At 43.4% G+C, this 19043-nt stretch overlaps 1 protein-coding gene across 4 annotated transcripts in view; it reads right to left on the minus strand.

Annotated features, from left to right (window-relative positions):
* The window catches only part of ATRN (attractin), a 143837-nt gene that overhangs the window by 34230 nt on the left and 90564 nt on the right, over window positions 1-19043 (minus strand). For 2 of the 4 annotated variants that reach the window (XM_053940318.1, XM_053940315.1), the window contains exon 25: window positions 3397-3458. In XM_053940318.1, coding sequence (XP_053796293.1) covers window positions 3397-3458 — 62 coding nt within the window. Of the gene's footprint in view, window positions 1-3396; window positions 3459-8357; window positions 8409-12843; window positions 14333-19043 lie in introns of those variants that run through there. The other 2 variants (XM_053940317.1, XM_053940316.1) reach the window with 2 other exon arrangements.

Genomic DNA, 19043 nt, shown 5'->3' on the forward strand with positions numbered 1-19043 from the left:
CACTTAAATGTCCACACCCATTTCCTTTGAACCCCTTTTAAGAATGTAGAGATCCCAATAAGGTCTTTTAAGTGCTCTCTAAGCTGAAGGGAAGAAAAGGAAAAGGGAAGAATGGAAGAAGGAAAGAGAAAGAAAAAGGGGGAAGGATTATTGGGCAGTAACATGTGCTTACAAGGCCACAAATATTTTTACATCTTCTGTACATAAAGGTACACTGGTGATTAATACCTGTGATAGGTGTGCTGGCAGACAGATTTTTTTGGAAGTTAAGGAAGCACAGATACTAATAAAAAATTCTCATTAGAAATTGTCAAAATAGCTCAAACTACGTGCTGAAAGACAGCTGCACAATCTGTAAATTAAAGAGCTGTGTTATGAAAAGCAGAAAGGAGGAAAGGGAAAACCCAGTTTACTTGCAATTTGTTAGCTTTGCAAAGGTTAACAGTGGTTGGAATATCATTTCTCCTCTGGCTCTGATTATAATCAGTACTTCACAGTTCTACCCAACCTTTATCCACTGACATTTTCTTAGTTTAAAGTAGCACATTCATGTGTACAAATTAAGGGTCATACACAGCCCCCTGCCTGGCTTGGTGCTGAACTCCAGGAATCCAACAGCCTCTCTAAATGTGAGGCTCAGCCTTCTGATCACAGTAGCCAGCTCCTAAATGAAATGAAAACCAGTCCTGTGTCCTGCTCCACACTGCCTGGTGCTGTTTGAAGGCATGACCAGGTTCCTGCTTTTCCATGCCCCTGTGCACCCCACAGGCAGCCCAGCCAGTGTCTGGGATATCAAAACTCAGCAGTGCTAGGGTTTGGCAAGCCCACGGCTCTCTGCAAGGACTGCACTGACCTAATTCATCTCCAAAGTCAGCAGTGAAACTGAAAATCCCCCGGTTCCCTCCCAGGTGCTCCACACAGCTCAGGGCACAGATGATGCCTCCAGTTGCACAGCAGAAAAGCACAGTTAGGATGGGCTTACAACCAAGTGGGGGAAGTGGCTTCCAGAATACAGAAACACGCCACAGCAGCTCCAGTTCAGAAAGATTTCCCAAATTCATGGAGTCACAGAATGGTTCGGGTTGGAAGTGATCTTAAAAATCACCTTGTTCCAGCCCCCCTGCCATGGCCAGGGACACCTTCCACTGTCCCAGGCTGCTCCAAGCACCATCCAACCTGGCCTTGGACACTTCCAGGGATGGGGCAGCCACAGCTGCTCTGGGCAACTCCTGCATTTCCTGCAGAACAGCCAAATGAAGCAACACCCTTAAACGTTCAAACAGAAAGCCTCTAAACATCTAATTTCCAGAAAAACATCTCTTTAGGTCTCCATTACACCTAAGAAATTGATACATATCCCAGTTTTTGAGTTTGGTGATACCAACTGGTTTTAGGTTTTCACAAAGCATTTTCCTTGCCTCTATTTTAGGGAGCAAATTCTCAGCCAACTGTTGCTTATTAACAGCACAGGGGGCTCTCAGGTATTAGTTATTTATGGTCTGCCTTGGATCCCACAGTAATTATGAAATGTGCCCTAGAGCATTAAAAATGCAAATGTTCAATAGTTTCCCCTACACCCAGTGAGATGAATCACGCTGTTCTAATCCACTGGTTAATTAGGGAGTTATAGTGACTGTAAAATAAAACACCTGGAGAGAAGCTTAGGAGTAGTGAAAGAATCAAAGAATTTCTAGCACATTATAAATGCTTAACTGGAAAACAACAGTAAACTGTCTTCTCCCAAATCCATGAGTTCTTATTCCTCTGGCTTGTCAGATGTTAAATAATATTGCAACTTTGTTTCTCAAGGAGATCCATGTGGTAACAGTGATGGAGGAGAGGAAACTTGCAGCCTTTGGGCAGGTATGCATGTGCTCACTGAGACACTTCGTGCACTTATCTTCTGCTTTAACCTGGGACTGGAATCATGGAAGGATTTGGGTTGGAAGGAACCTTGAAGATCATCCAGTTCCACATCCCTGCCATGGCAGGGACACCTCCCACTGTCCCAGGTGCTCCAGCCCCAGTGTCCAGCCTGGCCTTGGGCACTGCCAGGGATCCAGGGGCAGCCACAGCTGCTCTGGAAATCTCTTCAAATAATGAATCTGGAGCTCCTCATCCTGAGGAGATTAAACCCTCATGTGAAGATGTAGTTGGGTCTGTAAAGCACTAATGGACAGGTTTTGTAGTGCAGATTTATCTTATACAATTAGAAATGAACTAAGGAACCAACTGCTTCCCTCTTCATTTTCCTAATAAGCAATTACCCTGCCACAAAGATTTTTAGGAAGGATGCTGACTGCAATTAATTCAGCAAAACAAATGATTAAGCCTGAGCCAGGAGTAACCACCTACTCTGTTCCAATGGCAGGAAGGTGGTGGCTCAAACCCACTGTTTCCCAGGGACTGCACTAAAGCAGATTCTACTCTCTAAAAGCTCCATGAAAAAAAAAATTATATAAACCACTTGTCTGAAGGATATGTCTGGAGCTTCTTGCTTTAATTAAATTTAGCATGAAATCTAAAGCAAGATATTATTCCCACTGCTCATTTTATACCAGGCATAATATTGCCTACTTTAAAACAGGCTGTAAGACCTGGAGTAGTGCTTACTCCATGTATATCCCTCCTGTAGGACTCCTTATCGATCAGGTATTGGTTTACACTTCTGCAGTATTAGCATTCCCTAAAACAGAGGCCAATACACTGGATTTTGAAACTTTGAAGAGAGGGCCTGCTGTGCTTTGGAAGTGTTTCACCTCTTTGTTAGGTCTGTATTTTTTGGAGGAATGAAGAGGAGACAAGTATTGAAATGGCTTCTGTAATGGGTTCTGAAATGGTTCCCACTCTGAGGGAATCATCAGTTCACTTGACACTAAGAAATTAACTTAGAGCTGAGTATGAAAACCAGAAGTATTTGGCTTCTATTGAACTGTAACACATGTTTGCATTTTACTTGACATACTTTCAGAGTTCAGTTTAAAATCAAAAGGTGGCACGTAAAGAGCTGGAAAGTACTCCAGACTTAACTCTTTGCAAAATAACTCCCCTAGTTTATGGCTGGTGTGAAAACCTGCAGTAAGTCACACACATCTGTGGCAAGTCAATGTTTTCTACACCCTCTCAAAAGGAACTTCTCCTTTCCCAAAAGCCTCTCCCAGCCCCATCCTCCCTTTCCCTGCATGCACTGGAATCGTGCATTGGCAAAGATGCACAGATAATTCATTTTCTTAACATAGCTCCTAATTAAATATTTAAATCAGAGTGAAGATTTCCATTTTCTAGGCTGTGCTGTAAGCAGAATGTTTAAGTTAAAAAAAACAGACCAAGAAGAACCCAAACTCTGAAGCCCAGAACCTAAAGAAGTAAGATTTAGCTGTCTTAAATGAAAAGTACCTGAAAAATGTCACAAAGAACTGCACCAGGTCCATAAAGTTGCTGTGCTGTGAGAATGCAATCTGCAAAAGAAAAGCAAATGCTTTCTGTTACTTACTGGAAAGAAAATTCATATTTCAAAATATGTAAAAAGGATTAAAAATTACAATGAAAAGCACCTTTACTCAGATCAATTCATATTTTTCGATACCATTTGTGAAAAAGAACAGAAATTTTCTGAGGGAAAAGAAAATAAATTATAACTTTGTATTGTTTTGAAAACACATATCCCAGAACTGTAGCTGAACAAGTAACTCTGTCTCCCAGCCATGTTCCAAGGAATATTCTTCAGTGCACATTGAAGAAAACACTACTTCAAAAACTTAGAACAGAGGTTTCACAGAGCTGCAAATAATCTTTAATTAAAAGTGAAAATTTTAATTATTGTTTACACAGCAACCCAAAATTTAATATTTACGTTTCAAACAATATCCACACAACAAAATCTCCTTTAAAAAGGGACTTACACCAAGAGCTGCACAGAGGCACGAAACACAGAAGATGATAGACACTGTGAAAACAGCTATGGCATTCATCTCAGCTCACTGCCCTGCAGTCCCACGGCAGAGCAGGGAAAAACACCAGAACATTTGGGACAAAACCAGAGGGAAGAGGCCAACAGGAAACTGGGAGGTGGTTAGAGGCAAAAGGGAAGATTAGGGAGCCTGGGTAAAAATAACAACGTGGAGGGGAGGCGAGCCAAGAGAAAAGCAACTTGTGCAATATTAGGGATCAGAAGTTCTTTCCAGGTACCTCCTATTTCCTCTGCCTATCAATCTCTCAGCACCACAACAGCATATTAACTCTTTCATGAAGTAACATAGCTTATTCAGAATTAAAGTGAGATCTGCACTGACAAACGCTTGTCATGGATACTAAATCCATTTCTGGTGTCATTTGTTGTTTTTCTCCCTTAATAAACAGTACTTATGGCAACATTAGCATAAGCATAAATCCCTCCTCCCAGCTATAGCCACATCCCAGAATTCATGAATATGTGTAAAGTGAGTCATTGCATGGGTTTCTGTTGCTCTGGAACATTTTCTATGATCATATTTGCTTTAAATATCCATTGTAACTTGGTACAGAAGCTGCCCCAAATATTTTTCTTATCAATAAATTGAAATATTTTGAAGTTGAAAGTTCCTTTGCAGTTCACAACCACTGTGTGGCTGGAAAGTGAACTCCAAACCTGCACACCAGATGCTGCAACCTCAACAGTCCTGCCTACAGAAGACAAGAAAACACAGAGTTACTTGTTGAGTTTTGCTTCTGAAGTGCTTCCCAATAATCTTCTGATTATTAAAAGACAGCAAGATTTCACCTTTTGTGTAAAAAATCAGTGCCTAGTAACTAAAGTGGTACAGTATTTGCATAAATGGATATTCTGGAATAAATATAATATTCTGGAATGTATTTAAGGCAAAGATAATCCTCACTGAAATATCTCATCCCAAAATACAAATATGTAATGCAGCCAGTATAAAAAAAAAACAACTTTTCTTATTATTTCTGAGAACAACCATGATGCTGAGTGACTTTAAGAGATACATTTCAAAATAAAGCCCTTGTTATGTACCAACAATTCTTTAGTAAAAAAGAAAATTAAAAGCACAAGGGAATCACTGACAGGCCAGTCTCCTGTAGATGAGCATCAGGATGAGTTTCTGTGATGGAAACCAAAACTTGCTCCCATTAGAAGAAAAAATAAACTGTTCTTTTTAAAATAAGAGAGATTCTATGAAAGATCAATGAGACTGTTACCAGAGAAGGGCTTCTTATTTTTTGATAACAACTGCAGGAAACAAATAAAACCAAAAACAAACAAACAAAAAATAATGTAGGTTTATTTCACACAGAAGCCTTACAAATGCTTTACCAGTGGTGATTATTTTCTCTACCTGTTGGAGTTCTTCTCCTATAAAGCCCAATTGAGGACCTGTACCTCATACATGGATTAAAAAAAAAACCCAGGTTGTTTCTACAATTTATTCCTCACAAGCTGAAAATACTTTGTGCCATCAAACCTAACCAATCTGTGTCACAGGCAATTTGGTCTCATAATTGTTAATGGTTTGCTTACTTAGAGCTTAATTTCCCCTAATATAATCTGTTCCCAGGACTTAATTAATTCAGTTACATTGAAAGTTTGGTTGGAAATAGCTGTTGAAAGTAGGCTGTTCATTCTGGATCCATGAAAAATATGGCACCAATTTCTTAGCAGACTGGGTTTTTAATTAAGTTTAGCTGACAGTAGAAGATTCATTTATCCATTCTCAAAAAACTAATTCTGTACCAAAGGCTGAAGCAGTTTAACTGCAGGAAAACTCTGTGGGGCTCGTGCTGGGGACCTGGAAAGGCTCCCCAAGGTACTGGGCAGAACCTGAGCTCAGCTGCACCATCAAATCCCCACTTTCACATCAAAGAATCCCAGAATTGTTGAGGTTTAGGCTCTGGGCCCATCCAGTCCAACCACCCCCAGCACTGCCACCACTGCCCCACGTCTCCAGGTGCCACAGCCACAGGGCTGTGAAATCCCTGCAGGGTGGGGACTGCACGGGGGTCTCCAGCCCTGCCCTGGGCAGCCAGGGCTGGACAGCCCTTTCTGGGAAGAAATTTCCCCTAACACCCACCTTAAACCTCTCCCTGGGCACACCTGGAGTCACCCTCAGCCACTGGGGAGCAGCACCCCCAGGTCCTCTCCCATGGAGCAGCTCCCTGACCCTTCCCAAGCCATGCAAGGAGGTTTCACACCCTGTTCTTAGGAATAACACAGCACCCTCAGATACTTAATTATGTTAATTCCAAAGAACATGACAAAGCTTATGGTTATCTTATCTGGAAAGGTACCCTGGAGAGCACAACTGCCTGTCCTGGTTTTCCTATTGCCACATCATTTGAAGTACCAAAATAATCCACCCGCTTTCCAGAGAACCAGAAGTAGCTGGGTGCATGGACTAAGAAAAAATTATAATCAAGAGCTTTACATTTTTTATCATTTGATTAGCATAAAATATGAAGCCAAGAAGAAAATTTGGCTTCCTCTAACTCGCCAACATCTAAAAATTGCACTGGTTTTGAAATCAGTACACACAAATTTCAAAGGAGTCAATGGCAAATGACTTGGTCACAAAATAATATAAGCAAAGGAAAAGTGTATTTGAACCCAACGGACATTCCAGTAACAGTTGGTGTTTCAAATTCAAAATATTGCTGGAGCTAAATTACAGCCTGTGGCTGATAGAAATTTTGAAAATCCAATTAGAACAATTACATACCAGGACTTGGTTTGCATAGGCACCAGAGTTTGCTCTTCAAGAGAAAAGAAAACTGAAAATAATTTTGAGATAACAATTTTGTACTAAAGTAGGCCAACTAAGACCTAAGTTCACTTTAAACTTGTACAGGCAACAATACCTAAAATTATTTAAACCTCTCTTTTTGTGATCTACAAGTGTTAAGAACTCTTTAAAAACAAATTGAGTTTCACATACCACTACTACCAAAATCAGTTCACGACCAAATAAGAAATTATGCAGAATTTTTTTGTTAAATCCAGCAAGAATTAAATTTGAGTAACTCCTCCCATTTAACTGTAATAAACAGATGTGCAGGTTATCCAGCACAGCATAACTCTTTCTACTTATGCTAGAAGTTACTGATATTTTATAGGAAGCCAAACTATTCAGCACAATGGGATTAGGACAACTTCTCCAAACTCAAATAATTTCCAGTATTATACATAATATTAGCACCCTTAATCTAAAATGAACTAAAGAACTGAAAATGTAAGAGTTGGGGTTGTTGCAGAAGGCTCTGGGGAGACCTTGCAGGGCCTGGAGGGGTTCCAGGAAAGCTGGAGAGGGACTGGGGACAAGGCCTGCAGGGACAGGACCCAGGGAATGGCTCCCACTGGGAAAGGGGAGATTGGGCTGGGATCTTGGCAAGGAATTGCTGGCTGGGAGGGTGGGCAGGGGCTGGGCTGGAATTCCCAGAGTAGCTGTGGCTGCCCCTGGATCCCTGGCAGTGCCCAAGGCCAGGCTGGATACTGGGGCTTGGATCCACCTGGGACAGTGGGAGGTGTCCCTGCCCAGGGATGGGCTTTGAGGTCATTTCCCACCCAAACTATTCTGGGATTCTGTGACTGTATGGAGAAATATTTCAAGTATGGCAATTCCATACCATAATTTGGTACATTTTGGGTCTCTAAACACTTGAGAAAACATGAACAACCACAGAAAATAGTGTTTCCACAACTTTTTTACCTTGGTAACAACTCAGGATTATTGACGCATTATATTTCTACTTTTCTTCACAAATATATGAAGTGACTAAATTCCCACCAGTAGTGCCTTCCTTTTCAACCCTATTTCATATCAGGGATGAGAAAAAGAGAACCTGAAAATTATATTTTGCACAGGACATGCTCCTAGAATAGAACTGTGTAAGAAAGAAAAATAAAATTCTAATTAACTTCTGAAACCAAAGTGACCCAGCAGAGACAGCACAATGTGAATCTGGCTCCCAGAGCTTGGGGCTTGCTGTGAATTCAGAAGATATCAAAAGGTCCAACTGCTACATCCATTAACCTCACCTGGCAGGTGGGAGAATGCTACAGCACTACTGTTTTGAAAGTCTACAGGACTATACAAAAATTTAGAGGTTTTTGGGCTGATTTCTGCTTTTTATTTCAATCTAGCCCCAGCACCAAAGTTAACGAACAAAAAGCAGCAGGGGAAAGTGGAAAGCTGGGAGTTCCACAGGCTTCCAGTGAGAGAAAGCCACAGGCCAAACAAGCTGCAGGTGACATTTATGCACATCCTCCTCTATTTCTTCCCCAAAACTCCATTGTCTTGTCTCTTTTTTCCTATGGTTAGAGGCAAGGATTCAATCTGACCTTGGCGAATACAGACAACACTTACAGGATGCCATGGTCTGAATGCTGAGTGCGGGTGCCTTTGTCAAAGGACCTGCTGTAAAACAAAGGGGCTTTAAGTATTCTTGAGTGATGCCAAAGTCATCAAAACATTCATTTTGCCCTCTAGAATAATGCTGGGGGAAACTTCTCTTCTGCTCAGGAGTATTGTCATTGCCTGTTCCAGTTCTCCTTCAGACACAAACACAGTGTGCTCTGATGGAACTCCAGGCCAAGGCCCAGGCTGCTCCTGGTGCTCTCCACTCCAGAGGAGCACTGAGCCAACTCCAAGGGCCCTGGCTGGGAGCTTTTGGGAAAAAATGTGCCAACACAGCAATCCAGCTCCACCACCTGAACATGGTCTCAGTCCTGCCATGTGCTGCTGCTTCCTGTGTTCTGTGAACATCTTTAATGAGCCATGGAAGTCATTAAGGCAGCGGAGAGCTAATCACAGGAATGAAGGGCAAAAAGCCTTTCGAAAACACCCTTCAGAAGCTGGGGTTTGGGAGCTGACCCTGCTCACTGAGGGATGAGCAAACACAGCAGCAGCCTGAGAGGAGCCTTTTTCAGGCAGGTGGCTCTTAAACAATCTCAGCAATGTCAGCTCCAGGGAACGCTTTCCAGAAGGAAGCATTTGTTCACCTCTGCGGGTGATCTGTGGGATTGAGACACAGATTATGACACCCAAATCCACGGTCACAGGGGCATTCTTATCAGCCCTTTACACTCAATGGAAACCATATCTGTGGTTCAGCTGACCAAGGCACATGCCTAATAATAAATAACAAAACATTATTACCTGACCAATTCCATAACAGAACTGTAAACTCTGAGGCACACAAAGACAGCTATTTGCAGACCCCTAAATTTAGTTAGTTTAAATTGCCCTGGTGCATCCTTGCCCTTAGTTTCATGGATGCACTGGAAACTCCATTTGTTGACTAAAGAGGGGTAAAAGCTATTGCAGCTGCCCTGGGACACCTCACCTGGCCTCCAGCTGCTACTCCAGGATCACAGAATAGGCTGGGTTGGAAGGGACCCTAAAGCCCGTCTCATTCCACTCCCTGCCGTGGGCAGGGACACCTCCCACTTGACCAGGGTGCTCCAAGCCCCATCCAACAGCTTTGTAGTGAATCTCTACCCCAATCTCACCACGGAAGCAGAAAGACATTCTCTTGCAGAGGCACCACAGATCTCTGTTCTAAATGAACAGCAAAACTGCACCCAAATTTGGAGTTTAGGTAGAAAATTTAACCTAATCCACAGGCAAAGATTCTCTAGATGCAAGTTAAACCTTAGGTTTCAGAGAAGAAAGGATCTTAACAGGAGTCAATTGTAACTTGAAAAACTCTGACACACAACAAGTTGAAGTGGAGCATGATTAGGAGGTGGGAGACCCCAGAGAGTTTGTAATGCACCCGATGCTTTAGTGTGGACATCAGAAGCAGCACTGGAAGGGGCTCTGAGCTCTCCCTTGAGCCTTCTCTTCCCCAGGCTGAACACCCCCAGCTCTCATTCTGTCTCCAGAGCAGAGAGGCTCCAGCACTTGGAGCACCTCCACGGCCTCCTCTGGCCCAGTTCCTCATCTACTGAACAGTTCACCCATCAAATCCACTTTTCTCCAAATCAGAGAGAGCTTGGTGCAGCTGAAGAGGTTCCCATGCTCACATTTGCATTCTACAACAAGCAAAAATTTAATCCTCACTCAAATTTGATTTTCACACCTACTATTCCAAGTCACTCTATTCCTGCGTGAAGGATGAAAGAGATTAATGACTTACTCCTCACCTGCTCTAATATTAACTGAGCCATTGAGCTTTATGACACAAATACTCACTACTGTGCAAATATAAAACCTGCTTCACTTCTGAACTTATTCTGAGATGAAAATCGATTTACATTCCAATACTGTGTTGCTTTCCTGCAGTAGTCACAAATTGTCACTTCTCAGCTAATTGGCTGCAGTCAGCAGTTGGCTCAGAAATGCCAATTATACGTGTTTTGTCTTCCCATGTGAACTCTCTCATGTTGTGCAGAGCGAACACAGGCATGACTGTCTCTAAATTAAAAACAGTGCTTAAGATATGGTCCCAAATTTCACAGCATCCCAGAAATTATCACACAAATCTGGCAAATGAGAATTATTTGTTTAATAAACAGCTAGCAGCTGAACTGTGATGCACATCTAAATTTAAAGTGCACTAGGAAATAAAATTCTGGAAAGTCCCATAATTGAAACACCAAACTCAGCTCAGACCATGCACACCTCCACATGACAGAAACATGCCCCAAGAAAGCCAAGGCAGGGCCAGAAAAACTCAATTCTTCTGAATCCTCAGCGAATTCTTCTGAATTCTCTGAACTTCTCAGTTCTTCCTTCAGGCCACTTACAAGAAGAAAGACCCTGAGGGGCTGGAGCCTGGCCAGGGCAGGGAACGGAGTTGGGAAGGGGCTGGAGAATTCCTGAGGGAGCTGGGAAGGGGCTGGAGAATTCCTGAGGGAGCTGGGAAGGGGCTGGAGAGTTCCTGAGGGAGCTGGGAAGGGGCTCAGCCTGGAGCAAAGGAGGCTCAGGGGGGACCTTGTGGCTCTGCACAGCTCCTGCCAGGAGGGGACAGCCGGGGGGTCGGGCTGGGAACAGAGAACAGGGACAGGAGGAGAGGGAACGGCCTCAGGCTGGGCACTGGGGAAATTAGGGAAAGGGCTGCCCAGCCCTGGCACAGCTGCCCAGGGCAGTGATGGAGCACCCATCCCTGGAGGGATTTAACAGCCATGTAATGTGACATGGGTCAGTGCTGGCCTTGGCAGTGCTGGGGAACAGCTGGACTCGATGGCCTTAGAGGGTTTTCCAACATAAATGATTCTGTGATCCTGCAATTGCAACAATTATTCTGGAGACAAGGAAACTCTGAGGTACTTGGAAAAAGTGGTTAAAAATAAAGATCCTAAACCTCGAGACAGAAGACACGTCACCAGTAGGAAAACACTCCCATGGTCTGAGCTCCAGTTCCTCAAGCACCTCCCTCCAGTCCCAGCTGCTGCAGTGCAGACGTATTTGGGAGGGACCCCGCTGCACTTGGGAGGGAAGGATCCTGCTGCACTTGGGAGGGAAGGACCCCGCTGCACTTGGGAGGGAAGGATCCTGCTGCACTTGGGAGGGAAGGATCCTGCTGCACTTGGGAGGGAAGGACCCCGCTGCACTTGGGAGGGAAGGATCCTGCTGCACTTGGGAGGGAAGGATCCTGCTGCACTTGGGAGGGAAGGATCCCGCTGCACTTGGGAGGGAAGGATCCTGCTGCACTTGGGAGGGAAGGACCCCGCTGCACTTGGGAGGGAAGGATCCTGCTGCACTTGGGAGGGAAGGATCCCGCTGCACTTGGGAGGGAAGGATCCTGTTCCTGGCTCCATGCCCAGCAGAGCTCTGACACCATCTGCGTGCAGGCTCCATTACATTTGGCAGCATGCCAACTATTGCTGGAGAGTTTCAGCATGGAGAAAATTAAAACTTTAGCACATAACAGCTCAAACTCTCACTCAGACCCTTGAAGTCCAGTAAAAATGAACTTTATAGCCTATTGAGCTTAAAAGGAATAAAAGTTGTTTTCCTAAAGAGCAGGTGATGTAAGTACACAAGAGGGAATCAAGAATAAACAGTATAAAACAGCTAAAGCAGTATTTGCAAGTTCCTTTTTTAAGGGTTCCATATAGCTGACAGATGGAAACAGGCCAAACCTTCTGTCTTGCATCATTTCTGACCAGACAAAACGGGGGGAAAATGCTACACGGGGGGCTACAGTAGTGTTAATGGGGAAAACAAGCTCTGTCTCCTTCCCGAGGAGGCTGTGAGTTCCAAGGATCATATTGGATAAGACATTTAACATGTTTATCTAAACATCCTGTAATATGCCAGCTGCAGGAATCTCATCTTTAATAAAATAAAGTACTGAAGTAGGTGCATATATATTTATACATATAGAATCATAGAATGGTTTGGATTGGAGGGACCTTAAAGACTATCTAAATATGTATTTATATAAATAATCAAATTAAAATACCTTTGAATGACAACACTGTCACATTATCACACAACACTGAAGCCACCAGTCACCTCAAACGTCACATCACGGCCTGAAGTGGCAGTAATTAAAACCCCCCCAAATTTGCTTTAAACAAACCACATAGCATCAGGATCAGTTTTGAAGAGTCATGAAATCAGAACCATAGGGCAGGGCTGTTTTATTCATCACAAGTTTTTCTGTTGAGAGCCTTGGCTATGATTTGGTGTTCAAGAAATCTTAATGTGAAAAAAATAACCGTGCTGGGTAGGGCAGAATGAACAACTTCTCTATAAGCTCTCAGATTTGCATATAAGAAGGTAGTCACTGCCTATCACTAAAAGACTACTAGAAAACATAATTCACCCTTTTTTCATGAAGAATTTCCCAGTAAAATACTGAAGTAACAAATCAATTGATGGAATTTACTTCAATCCTCAGTCAAGATATTAATGTAATTTATTGATACTTTTGGTCCAGGTGTGAGAAGCTGGATGGTGCTAATCTTGCATGCAAAACAGACTAGTTAAAGAAGTAACTATACATGACACTTACAACTCAAAGAATAATTGAAGAGAGAACCAATTTAAGAAAAAAACCCTATGAAATCCCCAGTCATGCCAAAAATTTATTCCTATACAGGACTATGACAGTAGTATCCTGCCCTGATCCCAGCTCTTGCTTGCCGACATTGCTGGGAGCAACATTTGCCAATACAGTAAAAACAGTCAAAATCTTAATAATACAAAGTCAGGAAGATAAGTGAGAGAAAAAGTAGTTTTCAGGTAATTCCAGGGATATTTTTATTTCCCCAAAAGAAGCCCCGCAGTCAGCTGAGAGCTGTCAGTGGAGTGCTGGGGTCTCTGGCTCCATGTTTGGGAGCTAAACCAGCCACAAGCATTGGGTTTGTTACCCTGTCCTGGGTGACTTTATGATGCTCATATCCCCATTCGTCTGCTTAGCCCAGAAATAAGTTTTGCACCTTTAAGGCTAGTTCTGAGAGCGAAGGGGGAGAGAAGAAGCGCGCAGTTTGTTTTCAGACACTGCCCTCACTGCTCCACATTCCTGCTCCTGGACTGTGCTGTCTGCAGCACAGACAGCGGGACAGAGCTGCCCTTTGCTGTTGGTTAGTTTCAGCTCGCTGAGGCAGAGAAGTTCCCTGGACTGTGGTTTTTCTCTTTCCTTGGAGCTGTTCAAACCTGCTCTGGGCTGAAGCTCCACCTGAGGCGCAGCGGGCCGGGCCTGGGCCCGGAGGGACTCATCAGAGACGGAGGGAGCCGAGCTGCAGCCCACGGAGGGACTGCTGAGTTTGTCTCTCTTTGGGAGCGGCAAGAGGTTTTATTGTTTGATATTGTTCATTCTTTGTGCTGGTGAATGCTTTGCCCGTTAAAGAAACAGTTTTTTCCACTTTTCTCCAAGGAAATCTTTTCCCAAACCAGTTGAGGGAGGGGCCGCTTGAACTTCCTTTCTAGAGGAACCACTTTGGAGGTTTTCTCCCAAATTTGCCCTAAACCAGGACATACCCTCTCTTAGTTCTGGATATACTTTCCTTCATGCTGTAGCCAGGCTGAATCCACAGTCGTATTTCAGTGGGTGGCTTCTTCTATTTTACTGCCAATACACTTTTCTCTCCTTCATTAACTCTGCTCACTATCCTGAATCTTTAAATAAGCTTTTGTATAAATAAAAGTGTCTCACTCTTTCAGCCTCCCAGCAATGGCCCACAGCACTCATTTTCTGAAATATATTTGAATTTGGGGTCTATATTTACATTCTCTGGTGGGTTATGGTATTTTCAAGAGTTATTCATCACAGAAGTACAGCAACTTCAAGCAACCAACACTGGCCTCACCCAGAAGAAGTTAACGGCTGATTTGGACTTAGCTTCCATAGAAAATTAATTCTGCAATTTTTTATATATTTTCCAGCTCTGCATTCAAAAAGAGAGAAAAAATCAGCTTCCTTAAAATTAAGGCAATCAATACATATGTCACTGTCAGATCTCAATAAAACACAACCCAAGAAATGCTCCGGGTATTATTAAATCTGAATTGCAGACTATCTCTCTCTGGTATCCTATAACTTTTCTTATTTATGCAGCTGAAGTTCAGCAACAGACATTCAAAAAGACTTCCAGTGCTGTAGAAAGGTATTACTATAAACCTCACAAAAGTTATGTGAGTCACTACAGTTCATCCCAGGAAATCCCAAGCTGCAGATGTAAAACCCTAAGACTTCATTGGTTGCCCTTCACTGGCTAAAGGGGCTCCAGGAGAGCTGGAGAGGGACTGGGGACAAGACCTGCAGGGACAGGACACAGGGAATGGCTCCCACTGCCAGAGGGCAGGGATGGATGGGATATTGGGAATTAGGAATTGTTCTCTGGCAGGGTGGGCAGGCCCTGGCACAGGGTGCCCAGAGCAGCTGGGGCTGCCCCTGGATCCCTGGCAGTGCCCAAGGACAGGCTGGATGGGGCTTGGAGCACCTGGGACAGTGGGAGGTGTCCCTGCCATGGCAAGGGTGGGATGGGATGATCCTTCATCTCCCTTCCAACTCAAACCATTCCATGAATCTCTGATAAGAATCCACCCCCTCCCCCCCGCCCCCCAACACAGCACTTGGGAAAAATTTGGCATGAACAATTTTCAGGATTGTTGACACTACAACCTCCTACAAAAAAGGACTGAAGTGGCACCACATCCTGCCAAGGGTTAACTGCCTGTGAGAGAAATCCTCCTTTTAAAGGGTATAAGAAGGTGCTAACAAAAATATTATTTAATCAAAAAGGGAACAACTTCTAAAAGGAGAAAAATGTCATCAGCTGATGCCAAAAATAAGGTGGAAGGAGCAGATAAAACACAAGCAGCTGTTTCATGTTTTAAAGGACCATTTAACTGTTCTGTTTTAAATCTTTCTATCCCACAGTAGATGTCAGTTTGCCTGTTCTGAAAAATCAGCATGTAATTGCATGTCTCCAAAAGTAATTACATTCAACAGCAAATTTCATCAGATTAACAAATTGATTTACGTTTCACTGTTGCGTTTCAAGAAAACCTCTCACATGGCAAGAGAGATGCAGGGAGAGAGGCTCAAAAGCACCTGCCGTTACAGCTAAGGAAAGGCAAGGGACATCATTAGCAAACAACTTTGGCATTACAATGCTTTCAGAAGCAACAGAAAAAAAGAACATTTTTTGAATAAAGGGTCCCAGAGAGCTGAGGATGATTTTATCTCTGCACTTACATCTCTTTCTTGTTAAATATGCATGAGGCACATGAGGACCTGGCAGGAAAGCTGTCCAGATCACCAACCTCACTGTGATTTCAAGCCTACATAATTATTTTATCAAAGCAATCCCTACCTATCTGAATGTGTTTTATTCTCTTTGGCCAACAACAAAGACACTCCTTCTTTACCCTCACTGGGAGCTCTCATTCGATAAACCTCTTGTTTTTAGTTTGAGAATGACACTAATTTAGAAAAAGACTGGAAACCAGTCCTCAGGGGTTATTTATCCTGCATCAAATACCTAATGCTCCTTCCAGAGAGGAATCAAGGCATTAGAGACAGTTCAGGCCCTGCCTTTTAACTGTGGATGGTTTCTTCACTCGCTCTTTTTCCATGGATTATCAAAGCCTTTTAGTCAGGCTGTAAACCTCAAAGAGGGAAAGGCAGAGGGCATCACTGCTGGCAATGATCATGCCACCTGAAAGAGGCTAAAAGCCTAAAAGAAAAGGAACGTGTGCGATCTACTGCTCCTCCAGCTCTGTTTTGGGCCCCTCCTCACCTGGCAAGAGCTAAGGGTACCCCAAAGCTTTCCTTGGCTGTAGCAAAGTGCCATCCATCATTTAGCTCTGGAGGAAAACAAATGCTTCCTGAACTACACTGATCATGAATGGCAAATAAAATCAAAGCTTAATTTGAAGCGATATTAAGATTCTTGCTAATGCAGACTACCTGCTTTAGGGGTAATGTTGCAAATAAAACTAGTAGGTTGATTGGGAAGAGCATTAGAAGAAGAATTGCAAATCAAAACTGCTTTAATGAAGGAGCCTTACTTTGAACAATGAGAATTTCAGAAGGTTTCAGTATTTACATACTGGAGGACACAATAGCAATGAAACACTGAAATAAAAAATTATAAAGTTCAGAGCAAGTGCTTTGAGGATTGTGGAGTCTTCTTAAAAATCTAATTCCTGGCAGTTTGCAATATACTGGCTAACATTTCCAACTTGAATAGCCACATTCAGCATAAGAAAAAACAAGAGCCATTCCTCAACAGAATCTCAGCCTAGTGTAAAATTCATCTGACTCTGAAACACAGCTGACACCAGGTGGCTCCACCTGAACTATAAACAAGACAGGAAATACCTCCACGCTAAGGAAAAGACCCATTTCCAACATCACTGCCAGCTCTGCTGAGCCAACGAGATGTGAAGGCAGTTTGCTCTCCTACATCCCTACAGACATTTTCAGCGTATCACTGGAAACCAGTGGGAATTGTTCCCAGGTCAAAGAAGGCAATTAGTAACTATAACACAATCCTTTGGGAAACCCTTGGGCTGCAGAGGGAGGCAGGGAAGTCTTTTGATGCCTGTGAAAGAACAGAGCTTCAGCTATTCCCTTAAAACAGCTCAGGATAGATGAAAAGGTCTTAAAAAAAAAATCAGTAGTTTCAGGTCTAATATACAAGGCACCTGAATCCAAGAAAGTGCCAGTTCTGAAAGGTTTAAAGAGAGCACAGTTGTCCTCCCACATCTATCAGATCTCACTTCATGCAGCACTGCAGCTCTTCACTGGAGCACTAAAATGAGCGTTTTCCTTCCAAGGTTGGATGCAGTCATCCTGGCAATGGGAATTTAAGAAAAGCAACAGAAGGCAGAGAGGGAGGGCCCCCAAAGGAAGGGGTTCATTAAAGAGCACCTCAGCTAGTGGCTGACATCTCATTCCTGGGGATGGCACCTGCAATGGATCTGTACAGAGCAGCTGGAGCTGTGACACCTGGATTTCTCCTGTGGAGCCAGGCTAGGAGAGCTGGGAATGTTCAGCCTGGAAAGAGAAGGCTTTGGGATGACCTTACAGCCCCTCCCAGGTAAGCCCTAGAGGGGCTCCAGGAGAGCTGGAGAGGACTGGGGACAAGGGCCTGGAGTTCTAGGACAAGGGGGAATGACTTCCCACTGCCAGAGAGAAGGGTTGGATGGGATTTGAAATTCTTCCGTGCGAGGCCATGGCACAGGTTGCCCCGAGAAGTTGTGATTGCTCCATCCCTGGAATTGTTCCAGGCAAGGTGGGATGGGGTTTGGAGCACCCAGGGATAGTGGAAGGTGTCCCTGCCCATGACAGGGGTTTGAATGAGATGGTCTTCAAGGTCCCTTCCAATCCAAACCCATCTGTGATTCCAGGATTCCATGTGCCAGTCCAAACACAGTCACCTGTGACAGTCACCTGGACCACTACCAAAAGAAAGCACCACAGACCAAATTCTGGTTTAATTACAGCACATTTGAGCCTGTCCCAAATTTCCAAGGTCTCCTATGAGTGACATTTTATGCACTTGCCCTCCTGACACCTCCTGTGCCAGCTGCCATCCACTGAAGGGCCATGAATTGTTTCACCTTGCAGTTCACCATTCACCTTTTCAAGCAGAGGAACCAGAGAGCAGTGCAGCATTTGGAGGGGGCTCACCAGGACCTTCCTGTCAGGGTAAACAGCATCTTTGGAGACAGAATAACTATGACAACACATATGTGACTGAGCTAAACAATCCACAGATTGTCTCTAAGGTCCCTCCAAACCTGTTTGTTCCATGAACTATCTGAGCAAAAAGGGATAAAGATATAAAGGAGACTATATAGATAGACCATCCTGAAATAAATCAAGTAGAGGAAACCAGAAGAAAGTTTGAGAAACTAAAATTGAAGACAGCAGAGGCAATTTTAGCTATTTTTCCATTACAGCCTTTATGAAATCTGAGTCGAAGACAACAATTTCAGTGAGTTGAATGTTTCCCACTGGTTCTCAAATGCACTTCAAACAGTAGGAGCTATGCAATGCTGCTGCAGCCTCCACTACGCTGCACATGCAGCGATGCTGCGTAGTCACAGTGGCACTTTTTGAAGTCCAACATGACAATGAATAGCCAAGAAAATGATATATAGTGAATACCTAATGAGATTTTGCAAATGCTGCATTTAGTATGCAAGGGCTGCAAAATTCTTTCGCCTCTTTTTGTTTCTTGAAGCATTTGGTTCATAATTAACATTTAAGCGTGTTCAAATCAAAAGCCTTCAACCAACAAGAAGAAAAGACAGGAGGCAATTGCCAGTTAATGATACAATTACAAACTGGTTTTGCCTTAATCAGCTCCTAAACATCTTATATATTCTCAGAACGTAGAGATCAATGCAAGATGCTTGGAATCTGAGAGGAAAAAAATCAAATATCAAATGGGACAGAATGTTATTGCATATAAACAATAGTTTGGGTATGAAACAAGACTAAACCACCAATTTCTATTTAGTGAGTGGTAGCAAACACTATCAGCAGTAAATTGTGATGAAGCAGAAATCTTACAGCCAGGGGAGAGTTTCCTGTATTAGCAGATCGAATTTTCACCCTCCTGTACACTCTGGAGGGGAATT

The sequence above is a fragment of the Vidua chalybeata genome, chromosome 4 (genome assembly GCF_026979565.1).
Source record: "Vidua chalybeata isolate OUT-0048 chromosome 4, bVidCha1 merged haplotype, whole genome shotgun sequence".
In the NCBI taxonomy this organism is placed as follows: domain Eukaryota; kingdom Metazoa; phylum Chordata; class Aves; order Passeriformes; family Viduidae; genus Vidua; species Vidua chalybeata.